The following is a 13568-nucleotide window of genomic DNA, read 5'->3' as shown; positions in this document are numbered from 1 at the left end:
ATTCCAAAGGATACTGTTATTTAAAAAATAAACTATTATATTGAAATGTATTATATTATCTTATATTTCATAATATTTTTTATATATTATAACAAATGTACTAGTGTACTAATTTAATATCATATCAATGCGATATAGAACGTCATTAAATTAAACACTAAATTCGAATTTACTAAATGAATATGATAGTATATCCAGTATAGAGACCCCACAAAAACGTGACAGTTTACCCAATACTATACTAATTTAATATGATATATGTATATAAATATATTTTATTTGATCTATTTATATCTATTTATTATTGCATATATTGTATTGAATTTTAAATGTAAGATAACACTTAATTGATCTCCAAGTCAACGTTTTATTTCATTTTATTTTATAGACTTTATTTAAAAAATGTGGTAACCATTTTGCCAATTTGGGATTTTTTAAGCTGATACCAATATATCGGTTAATATCAGACTTTTATTTCTTCCATGAATATATAATAGAGGAAGACAAAGGTGTTACATTAAAGTACATGTTTAAACACTGAGTACATAATAATGGTGTTGTACTGTGTGTTTGTTTTACATTTCCAACATGTTAACACAAGCGGAACATTATCAACTTAGCAAATGTAGAATTGAGAGAAAGCAGCCAGCCACTGGTGCCCCACTTCTGCTTTTAGTCTGCAGTGACAGGTGACTTGTGAACTTGTATGTTGTAACTGATTTTTTTTTTTTAAATAGTTGTGTACGCTACTACACATGTACATATGTAGGTATTGCCTAGAGATATGTATTATTTATTTGCCATGTTACAATGCGACATTTTATTCCTCGTTGTTGAGTAAACCTACGTGGGTGTAGATTGTGTTTTTGTTGCTGTTCTGATTTGGAACTGTATGGTATGGAAGCCCATTCCGCCCAGCAAAATAAAAAAAAGAAATCCACCCAACAAAAAAAAAAAGATTATGATGTTTTTTTTATTATTATTATTATATTTAACCGGATAAAAGTAAAAAAAAAGAAAAGATCATGATGTTTTTTTTAAATTATTTTATTTTATTTAACCGGAAAAAAGTAAAAAAAAAAAATAGAGATTAGAAGTAGCTCTATTTTTTTTTTCTACTTTTTCCCCCCCAATAAAACATCATGATCTTTTTTTTTTTTTTTTTACTTTTTTCCGGTTAAATAAAATAAAATCTTTTTTTTGGTATAACTGTTTGGAACGTCAATAAAGTTTTGGGAGTAAGAAGAAAGTGTTTTTGGAGAATGATCCAAAAAAAGATCAAACTTTATGAAGAGGGACATTGTTGTGCAGCAGCTGCAGTACAAACAAATGGGAAAGAGTGAAAATATATATAGTATAGAGTGCAAATAAAACCAAATGTAAATAGTAAAGATGATCAATAACGGACTATTATCAGTCTAACCTGTCTCTCTCTGACTTTATAAATCATTGGATTGCTCTTTTTTAAACCCTAAATTAAAGGTGTAGATATACTGCTGGGTTTATATTTCTTCATAATTTCATTTAAAAGGCCCTAAAAACACATTTTCTCAATCTGAGTATGAGTAATAACATTTTGGGTGCAATAAGGAGATGTTGTGCGTTGACAGTTGTGGTGTTTGTGATGGAGTATAACTAAATCCACTCGCAGTATTAGTGTCACTTTATACTTCTGCCCCACTACATACCGGACGGATATATTGTACGTTTTCCGGCACTAAATTTATCTGAAAGCTTAAGTTACTTTACAAAGTAAGATTTTTACACCATACAGATGAGCAGCTTATAAATAACAGCTGTTTTAATGATCTACATAGGTTTTCTTTTAGAACGGTTTCATGGTTCCAGCTTCAGAATGTTCTCGGGGTTATGTTTGACGCCTTTTCTCACTATTTTCACAAATCAATGGATTAATAGAGAAAACAGTAAAATCCTGCTTTTACATGAATGCATGAGTAATAATCTAATCTAATGATAGATGATATAATAGTACAACAGCCACAGTTTGAGTACTTTAATTACATTTTACTGATTATACTGACGTACTTTAACTTGTAACTTCATGTTGAATTAATTATTCATTGATTAATACTGTTACTTCGGTAAAGAATCGGACTACTTCCTCCACCGCTGGGCCGGTGTCAGTATGAAAGCAGAAGATGAGTTTTGGACTGTTGGTATCAGTCACGGATCAAGTGACTGAGTGAAAGGGCGACGCTCCAAGAGACAAAACCGCTTCCCTCAGATTATTGTTTTGGTTTGTTCGACCCCACAGGGGTTACTCTTCTGGTTCTCACACCATTGTGTACAGAGAATATGCGGTTAAAACTCGCTGTTCACTCCCTGCTCAGCAGCACACAGCAGACAGACTCAGGTGGAGACTCGCTGGTGAACATAGTGGAGCATTGAGCCGATAAAGAGACAGATTCTTCCCGATGTTTTTGGTGGTGGAGACCAAAAGCAGAGCTCAAAGAGAGAGAACATTGTACAATCAACAGGTGACACAAACACAACACAACTGTGAACCATCGCGCTGCTCTGTGACTGCTGGGTGTGTAAATAAAAATCAGTTTTTCCAGGTTTAGAGGACAAGGTGGAGACGTGGTTCTGAAGAAGCTTCACGATTCTCACAATGTTGTCGGCTTTTGGTCGCTGTGTTACACACAGCTGGCTTGACAATCTTAACAGTGACAGAGTCGCCTCTCTTTCATGTGCATTCAACAACAACGTGCCTTTCTCTGCGTACGGCGTGCTCCACCGGCACCACTTCCTGCCACAGCAGTGTTCGGCTTCTTGTCAGATAACTATGTAGGTCAGTATGTTGTGTAGTACTACTGGTCTGTCATTCATCTCCTGCTACAATAAAGACTTTGAAATGCTGCACTTCTATTTGATACATCTATTTGCTTATATTAGTCCAAACACAATCTGTTATTACCAGAAACACATTCAATTACGTACATTTTATAGCAACAATCCAGAAGCGTGTGTTCAGGACAGACGGCCCCTCGTCCCTCGACTCTGGGACATAAAGGCGAGTCATGTATATATATATAAGAATTACAATAATTATATAATTATTATAATGTTAAAAATTATCATTATTTAATGATATATTTTTTATTTTGCTTTAGTGCACCTGTGAGTCATTATGCTCATATTGATGATGTAACACATGAGAAATGAGTCATCAACTAACAGCTGTTGTGGAATATTTCTATGTAGATGCGGGATAAGAGTTGATTAAATAAACAGAGTCTGATGAATGCTCAAAGTAGTAAGAGTCAATTTAATGCTTGCAAGCAGGAGAGTGGACACACAGACACGTATCTCAGTGAACTGTGCAAACCACTGTCAACGAAGTACAAGGCACATCATATTTTATGCATACAAGAAATCACGCCTTTAGTTACCTCATAGGAAAGGAAAAGGGAGTATAGGCTTTTGGACAAAGGTTGATTTGTTCCGCTCATTATTTTGAGTCTTCCAGGTGCGTTCAACTGGGAGTCAGTTTCATACAGAGGTCAGAAACAATGTTTCCTTTCATCTTCTTCTTGTGTGTGCATATGAACAACCTTGGAAGATAGGACATTGGTTTCATGAACTAATTAAATACCTCTGTAGGACTGCAGTGATCTTTTCCTGTATCTCTGTACTTTCCCATCAGTAGAACAACATCTTTCAAAACATCCCAAGATACTAAAATATATTTTACCATTATTATACTTAATACATATTTTACCATTACGCAGCTGCACACACAGTGTTGAATTTCCTGTCGTGGAAACTACACCGCGGTGTGTTTCCCCCCCTCCCCCTCATGCTTGTAGTGGTTAAAATGCAGAGGTGGGGGCTCACTTAAGATGCCGTGGCATCTTGAAGATGACATCATATTCCAAAGAATGTACTAATATAATCACTGTCGCTGTTAACCTCAGCAGGAACAGAAGAAGGTCAGAGATGTGAGTCATCTCTTTCTGGGGCATTTGACACCGAGTCTGAATTTATATCTTTTATTAATAATCAGAATCTGCAAAGTCACTAAAATGTAGTGGAGTAAAAAGTACAATATTTCTCTCTGAGACTTCGTAGAACAGCAGAAAACTGAAATACTTAAAGTACAACAGGGTGAATAAATCCCCGACGGGTCGGCAAACAGTTAGCTCGTGTTCGCTGGGTCTTTTCTTTGTCACCACAACATTTCCCATCAAAAGGCGGTTTGTCTGTTTGTATCTGTGACGGCGCTATACAACATGTTTTTTTTACAATTTCACTCCCCCCTCAACTAACTAACCTCCTGCCTTGAAACTGGACGATGTGGGGAAAGTTTTTTCTGTGTTAAAGAAGTTTACTGGGTTAGGGTTAGGGTTAGGGTTCAAAACAAAACCTCAATACATCAAAACCTCAAAACCTCAAATCATCACCTGCAGCAGTGAGTCTCTGAGAGCAGCAAGCTGAATGTAAAACGTCTGAACTGTTTCATTAAAAACAATCATTTTCTGCAAACAAGAGAAAAGCATTTCAAACATTGTTTAAACCCATAAAGCCTCATTTTAGGTTCCAAAAGTGTGCACCACCACCGACGACATCGAGCTAAACGTGTCTAAAAGGACGAGCTGGAATATTTACATCGTTGTGGCGTAACGTGGGAATAAAAAAAGGAAAACAGTCGAGTGTAAAGACAACATGATGTTACACAGTATACTGTTTATGAGATAGCTTTTTAAAGGAGAAATGAACTCCTCTAATAAAAGTGATGCGTGGTTTCACCTGAACAGGAAGGGGAAGAAAAATCATCTGAGAAGAAATTAAAGCTGTCAGACAAATGTAGTAAAATGTACATTATGTACCTCTGAGATGTAGTAAAAAGTACATTATGTACCTCTGAGATGTAGTAAAAAGTACATTGTGTACCTCTGAGATGTATTAAAACGTACATTATGTACCTCTGAGATGTAGTGGAGGAGAAGTAGAAAGTAGCATTACATGAAAATTAATTTGTAATTAAATAAACTACTGGATAAAAGTTGGACCACCATACATCGGATTACATGCAAATTGCCAGATTAGGAACAGGAACTTTATTATTTCCTCTCATAGATAACAGACTAATCTGTCTCGTTATTGTCTCGTGTCACAACATCACAACAGGTTTGACTTGTTTTGTTAATCCGCATTGGCCAGAAATGAGTGGAAGGTATTTTGTTCCATCTGCCCCGGGGAAAGTGTTCCCTTCATGTGGTTCCTGATGTCATCGTGTGTGTGTGTGTGTGTGTGTGTGTGTTTGTGTGTGTGAAGCCACAACCTACTATCAGGAAGCTGAGAAGCTGTGAAAAGAGAGACGCTGGGACTGAGGAGCTCATTCAGCCTGCTGGTGGGACGTGGCTATCAACTGGAAGCTTCAGCGATATCACTGGCTTCTCATATTCAAGCCTTCTTTAACACATCAAGACAATGAGCGACTTTGATCTATCTCAAGCTTTAGACAGGTGAGTTCTTTGTGCCTAAACTTACATTATTTTCTTTAAAATGCCTGATTGGAAATATCAAGATTACAAAAGAAAAGCCTGAAAATAAAATGTGATTTTTAAGTAAATAGTTGAAGTATTGAGGTAAGCTGAGAGCATAAAGAGACGTATTTTAGTGAACTTGAGTTCCACTAAAGATATTTGTCAAAGCAGCGTTACACTGAGAGTGAATGTGTCCAAAACGGAAACAGCGGTCTGTCGGTCTGTTTCACTTCTCACTAACAAGTGTTACTGAACACAACATGATGAAAAACTGGGACAACTGGCAGCGGTGGAATGTACATTTACACAAATAGCAATGGGAAAAAAAAGGTACTTTACTTGTGTATTTTCATGTTCTGCTACTTTATACTTCTCCTCCACTACATCTCAGAGGTACATATTGTACTTTTTACTTCACTACATTTGTCTGAGAGCTTTAGTTTCTTCTCAGATGACAGTTTTTTTTGTGATGACTGAAGGATGAAGTGTTCCTTTATGTGTTGATGTTGAATGTTTGTGATAAACTGAAGGATGAAGTGTTTCTTTATGTGTTGATGTTGAATGTTTGTGATAAACTGAAGGATGAAGTGTTCCTTTATGTGTTGATGTTGAATGTTTGTGATAAACTGAAGGATGAAGTGTTTCTTTATGTGTTGATGTTGAATGTTTGTGATAAACTGAAGGATGAAGTGTTTCTTTATGTGTTGATGTTGAATGTTTGTGATAAACTGAAGGATGAAGTGTTCCTTTATGTGTTGATGTTGAATGTTTGTGATAAACTGAAGGATGAAGTGTTCCTTTATGTGTTGATGTTGAATGTTTGTGATAAACTGAAGGATGAAGTGTTCCTTTATGTGTTGATGTTGAATGTTTGTGATAAACTGAAGGATGAAGTGTTCCTTTATGTGTTGATGTTGAATGTTTGTGATAAACTGAAGGATGAAGTGTTCCTTTATGTGTTGATGTTGAATGTTTGTGATAAACTGAAGGATGAAGTGTTCCTTTATGTGTTGATGTTGAATGTTTGTGATAAACTGAAGGATGAAGTGTTTCTTTATGTGTTGATGTTGAATGTTTGTGATAAACTGAAGGATGAAGTGTTCCTTTATGTGTTGATGTTGAATGTTTGTGATAAACTGAAGGATGAAGTGTTCCTTTATGTGTTGATGTTGAATGTTTGTGATAAACTGAAGGATGAAGTGTTCCTTTATGTGTTGATGTTGAATGTTTACTACCTATTCAGCTAAATAAACTCTTTTAAAAAGGCTCTTGGATCAGATATAAAATGCATCATCACAAAACTGAAAACAGGCTTTTTAGAGATACGAGGTTCTCACAGGACAGAGATAAACGTATGATGATCTCATAGAATATGATGCATTGATGTAGATTAAACTAGTACTTTTGCTGAAGTAAAGCATCTGAATACTTCTTCCACTGCTGGGAATTGGGCGAGGTAAACAGAAGCCTTGTAACTGCTTATTAAGAACATTTATGTTTACGGTATTTCTTTAATATTTATCCGTTTTCTATTTCAGCTCATCCGACTCAGACGAGACCGAATGTGAATCCCGCTGCTTTATCATGACGGTAAGACGATATATTATATATTTATTCGAGAATATGCAAAACTGAATTCACTATCGCTCATGTATTTTCACTCTCATATTCCTACATTTTCGCTCTCTCATGTATTCTAACTTTCAGATGTCCTTATCTGATATTATAAAGAATATATGTATGTGAGATGAGAATGTTTGTATGAATACACTAAATGTCTTTAATAGGGATCGAGGTCATGTCCTTTAATACCGGGCGTCTGCTGATCTTATATTTACATAAATAATGATTAAATATGCTTCTGCATAAAGAAAAGCTTGTTCACTTTACACTTCCTCACTGAGACTGTACGCGTTCTGTTGTGATGATTGAAGCTTCTCTGCGCAGAGAATAAATACTAAAAAGACAACCTCTGATTTTCAGTAGTCTTTATTTTAACATTAAAATACTTTTTATTATTAGCATTAAAGGATTTTATCCACCACACTACTTAATCTGATACACCTCTTACTTTTAACTCGATACTTCATCCAAATACTGAAGTTCCTGGTTCAAAAACATTATATTTAAAATATTTAATATGTGATTAGAGAGATTATACATCACGCAACAGTCTAAATGTATGTGAGGTTAATGGTTTACAGTTTGCACAGAATAGAAGTGTGTATATGCAAGAGTCAAAATACACGATATGTGGAAGAGTCATCACAAACTTTGTGACTCAGATTAGGGGAAGAATCTACATGATGTGATGGTTTCTATTCTATGTGTGTGTGTGTGTGTGTGTGTGTGTGTGCAGGAGGTTCAGGAGGAGATCATCAGACTCCACGAGGGACTGGATCTGGTGGTTTCCCGCAACCCAATAACGCTGAAGTCTGTCACCACCCTGCTGATGGCGGTGAACAGGATGAATGGCGCTCTAACTCGCTGTGGCCGGGGGCTCAGCAATGGCGAGCTCTGCAGCGCCATCATGGAGAGCCTGGTGACCGGTGGGTAACGGCAACGGGACGCGCTGTTTTTTTACATCATTAAACGTTATCCAGAGCCGAAGTGTAGCCAGAACCGTTGGCTCCAAGAGTAAGAAAAACCTCATTGAATATCCCATTGACTTTTGACGGGTTAAACGCCAACGGCTCAAAAGAAGAGGCGATTCTGTGTGATGAGGGCGGAGGTGGAAAGTATTCAGATCTTTCACCTAAAAGGTGCAGAACTCGAAATTCAGAGCATTTTGATTGCCTCCACACGGCTCTCAACATGGCGACGGCTAACAGCTAACTGTGCTAACAGCGCAGCAGGCCCGGCTTTTGTCAACAAAAGCAAGGAGAAATACAAATCTAGCACCTTTAAGTAAAAGTAGTAATGCCACAGTGTAGAAATAGTCCGTTACAAGTAAAAGACCTGTTTTCAAAATTATACTGAAAGATACAGTGTGTGGTATTTATTGGCAGAAGTGGAATATATTATTAATAAGTATGTTTTATTTCGTGCCTAATCACCTGAAAATAAGAATGAACAAACAAACAAACAAAAAACTGTCTCTAGAGGGACATTCCCGTTTTTCGTATCGCCCACCGGAGTCGCTTGGCACACTGTAGAAGTTTCAGTTGGTTGCAATCTGAAAACTCACCACTAGATGTCGCCATTACTACAGTCTGGATCTTTAAAACTACTACACGAAACTTTCAATTTTGGCGACCCCTGTAGATAAAGGTGGTAGTGTTTACGATCATCAGAGTCTCTTCAGAAAACCTCTCATTCTACTGGCGGCAGGGTCTGATGGATGGATGGATGGATAGATGGATGTATGGATGGATGGATGGATGGATGGATGATGGATGGATGGATAATAGATAGATGGATAGATGGATAGATGGATGGATAGATGGATGTATAGATGGATGGATGGATGGATGGATGGATGGATGGATAGATGGATGGATAGATGGATGGATGGATGGATGGATGGATGGATGGATAGACGGATAATAGATAGATGGATAGATGGATAGATGGATAATAGATGGATGGATAGATGGATAGATGGATGGATGGATGGATAGATGGATAGATGGATGATAGATGGATGTATAGATGGGTGGATGGATGGATAGATGGATAGATGGATAGATGGATAGATGGATGGATAGATGGATGTATAGATGGATGGATGGATAGATGGATTGATGGAGCAATGGATGGATGGATGGATGGATGGATAGATGGATGATAGATAGATGGATGGACAGATGGATGGATGGATAGATGGATGATAGATAGATGGATGATAGATATATGGATGGACAGATGGATGGATGGATAGATGGATGATAGATAGATGGATGATAGATAGATGGATGATAGATAGATGGATGATAGATAGATGGATGGACAGATGGATGGATGGATAGATGGATGATAGATAGATGGATGATAGATAGATGGATGATAGATAGATGGATGGACAGATGGATGGATGGATAGATGGATGATAGATAGATGGATGATAGATAGATGGATGATAGATAGATGGATGATAGATAGATGGATGATAGATAGATGGATGGACAGATGGATGGATGGATAGATGGATAGATGGATGATAGATGGATAGATGGACAGATGGATGGATGGATGGATTGATGGAGCAATGGATGGATGATAGACGGACGGGCTTCTTTTTGTAGCCTGGATGCGATGACTTCAGCTTTCTATAAGACGCTCGGTTCTCATTGGCCTCCATCATGTTTCTCCACAGAAACAATCATCACGATGACCGAGCGCTCGTCTGCGGACCTGAAGAGGAGATTCCTGCGTATGAGCAGCGAGGAGGTTTGCACTCTGTGTGACATTTCACAGAAAGATATCGTCCAAACATCTGGAGACATAAAACTACAGGCCATCACTCTGAAGGGAGGAAACACTGAACGCAAAGGTACCTCAAAAACTATTTCTAAATGTACTTCACTTGAGTATTTCCAGTCTCTGAGACTTTTTACAACATTTCAGAAGGACATATTGTACTTATTACTACATTTATTTGATACATTTTTACAGAAACGTGATGTACTTTGATGATGTGATGCAGTACTGTACTACTAACCTACCCAGTAGTATACAAAGTATCTAAAAGTGGCTCCACATTGACGAACTACAACATTGAAATACTCTTATATGGATTTATAAGTGATAAAAACAGAATAATATAATAAAACATGTGTCATTCTCCATGATGAGTACCATAACATTTGATCTTTGTGGTATATTTGACTGATAATACTTTTGTACTTTTACTAAAGTGACATATTGAATGCTTGTCATAACGGAGTATTTTCGGCTGGTATTTCTACTTTTACTGAAGTAAAAGACTCGAGTATCAAAACAAACTCTGTCCTCTCTGTTTTCCCTCATCAGTGAGTTTTAAAGTGGCGAAGTACCTCCCGAGCGTCTCACCTGGAGACAGTCTGACCGTCCTCCTGTCCCTCAGCAACAACCAGCACATCTGCTGCTCCATGGAGGACGGAAAAGCCGTGCTGAAGCTGGAGGTAATACACACACACACACACACACACACACACACACATACACACACACACACACACACACACACACACACACACACTCTGACTGTTATGACTGACCGACTTTTATCTCATATTCTAACTTAAATCTCATATTTCTGACTTTTTATCATAAGTCTGACTCATCATGAACATTTAGTTAATAATGAATAACATTTCATCTCTTTGTTTTTTCCCCCTTTTACTGTTAGAACTGTGCTTTCATACATCAAATAATGACTAAGATGTATTTTCTGTGTTGTGTCAGGAATGCTGTAAGCAAAAGTTACTAAACATCAGCGCCGATGAAGACATGGACCGGTTCCTCTTCTACAAGAAAACCGAGGGAGTCTCTCTGAACACGTTCGAGTCCGTTAAGTGTGGCGGCTGGTTCATCAGCACCTCCTGTGAGGGTGAAAACCAGCCGGTGGAGATGTGTAAAGTGGACGCTGCCCAACGCCTCACCTACTTCAAAGAAAATTAAAACACGTTGCTGTAGTACAGTTTGAATGTTTCCAGAAAGATGCTGGTTTATATTTGACCTTTATTCTGCTTCACCAGCAGATGGAGCAACTGTCTGCTAACGTTCCCTCCGTCCTGTCTTCAATAATCCACTAACAATAGTTTGACTTTATAACATTTTTACTCACTGACAAAATGTTTTGTACTAAATTAATTTATCTCCTTTGAAAGAGAAAGTTGTAACAGGATATTCCTCAAAATGTTTTCGCTTATTATTGTAAATAAAGTTAAATTTGTTTCCATAATTACTATAAATCTCGTGTGTGTTCTGTTTTGTTGAAACCGACATGAAACAATTAAACCAAGTTTAAATGTGTAATGTGTTTCATCAATATGAATATTTATATATTTTAGGTGTGTTCATGTACTCTCGTACTTTATTAAAAGTGTTTCCATGAAGGATACAAACGACATGTTAATCTTTGTTTTTACAAATCATATGTTGCAACAAATTGTCACACCGATGCATCAAATAACGCAGTTTAATGATGTCATCAAATAATGTTAACGTGTGATAAATTCAGATTGTGTGTAAACAACTCACAGATGAAAATAAAAATGTAGAAATTCAAAGTCATGAGATACAAAGTCAAAACTATGAGATTAAAGCCACATTCTTTAGATATAAAATCATAATTATCAGATTAAAAGTCAAAGTTATCAGCTCAAAGCCAAAATATCAAAAAACAAGTCAAAATGTTAAGATGAAAAGAAAAATCTAAATTATGAGAAAAAAAGCCAGATTCTTGAGATAAAAAAATCACAATTTCTGAAATAAAAAGTCAGAATATCATTCAGTTACATATCAGAGAAACATGAATAACGTTATTATAAATGATATGTATGTACAACGGCCTGTAATCTGAAATTCACAGCACGGTCCAAATTAAATGTCAATCTGCACTTCACCAAAAAAACAAACAGAAACAGCCAAAAAGAAAGTCCGGCCAATCGGAGGCGGCTGAGAGGACGTGGACTCCCCGCTCATTGGTGCAGCCGGCTCGGGTTTGCATGGCGACACCTCGGGCTGTCTCCTCCGCCTCGACCTCCCCACCAATCAGAGGCGCTGCGAGGCTCCGAGGCTCCGCGCTGCGTCGTGGGTGCGTAACGCAGATTACGGAGCGATGTGCATTTAACTTTAAAGTGGGCAGAAAAGTGGAAACCGACGAGGTCAAGTGAAGAGGGGGGGGGGGGGGCTTGTCGGAGCATGCACGAGGCTCCGTCCTGCAGGACGCATCAAAGGTTCAATTCATCTTCTGCAGCTTTTATAATTTATGGACACACGAAAACCTTCACAAACCCCCATTCCTCGAGTTATAGTGATGAAAAGAATAATCACGTGTCAGTATGTGTGAGCAAGAGGGACACACTGTGTGTGTGTGTGTGTGTGTGTGTGTGTGTGTGTGTGTGTGTGTGTGTGTGTGTGTGTGTGTGTGTGTGTGTGTGTGTGTGTGTGTGTGTGTGTGTGTGTGTGTGTGTAAACTCTGCATGCTGACGATCTGAAATTACGAGAAAAACTCACAGCCCTGAAACTGCACACACACACACTCCCATGTGCAGGAGTGCATGCCCGGTACTAAACCTATTGTGTGTGTGTGTGTGTGTGTGTGTGTGTCTCTCTCTGCCATGCACATTCCCGGCACATGGCAACAGAAGCTAAATATAGCCCCAGCAGCAGCTCGGCCTCACAGCGGGATCATGCTTTCCCTTCTACCGTAGGATCCTCCCCGCCGCCGCTGCCCCTGTTTCTCTGTTTCTCTGCTTCAGACAGACATGGGTTCCTCTCGTACACCTCCCCCCCCCCCATCATCCTCTGCAGATTCTCTCCTTCGGTCTCTGTGCATTTCTTATTCTTCAACCTGATTGTCTCCTTTGTTGCTGCACATTAACACTTTAACCCAAATACACGCACATGATGGCAGCAAATAGTGTTCTAAACATCACTATTACGTAATAATCTCTTGAATCTGATGCATTCAGATAGCAGAATTGACTTCAACGTGTAAAGAACTCTCAGATGTACGAGGTTCGATTTCCATCTTGAGATTAACAATAAATACTTCTGCAATAAAAAGCACAACATTCTGAGATAAAAAGTCAAATTTATTGAATAAAAATCACAATTTATGAAATGAAAAGTCAAAGTTATTTGATGAAGTAAAATGTATAAAAAAAAGGTCAAAATTATGAGAAATTAGTTGCTAAAAGAAGTTTGGTTGTATAGAAGTCTATGAGAAAATGACTCTACTTCTCTCTTGATTTATTACCTCAGTAAACATTGTAAACATGAGTTTATGGTCTCAATCTCTAGTTTCAAGTCTTCTTCAATACAGCATGATGTTCATTTAGTAAATGATGGTCCATTTAGAGTCACACAGACCATAAAGCAGGGGATGCTTTAGGGCGGGGCTTAATGTGA

At 37.8% G+C, this 13568-nt stretch overlaps 1 protein-coding gene across 1 annotated transcript; it reads left to right on the top strand.

The window, feature by feature from the left end:
* The first annotated feature begins 5450 nt into the window (after positions 1-5450).
* Positions 5451-11352, top strand: il1b (interleukin 1, beta). Its single transcript, XM_079179322.1, has 6 exons — positions 5451-5489; positions 7049-7100; positions 7870-8059; positions 9826-10002; positions 10482-10612; positions 10896-11352. The coding sequence occupies exons 1-6, from the start codon at positions 5455-5457 to the stop codon at positions 11109-11111; spliced, it is 801 nt and encodes a 266-aa protein (XP_079035448.1). The 5' UTR covers positions 5451-5454; the 3' UTR covers positions 11112-11352.
* Positions 11353-13568: the final 2216 nt, after the last annotated feature.

This window comes from Pholis gunnellus (assembly GCF_910591455.1).
Source record: "Pholis gunnellus genome assembly, chromosome: 18".
Taxonomy (NCBI): Eukaryota; Metazoa; Chordata; class Actinopteri; order Perciformes; family Pholidae; genus Pholis; species Pholis gunnellus.
Note: the sequence above shows the minus strand (reverse complement) of the source record. Positions and strands in the feature narration are given on the sequence as shown.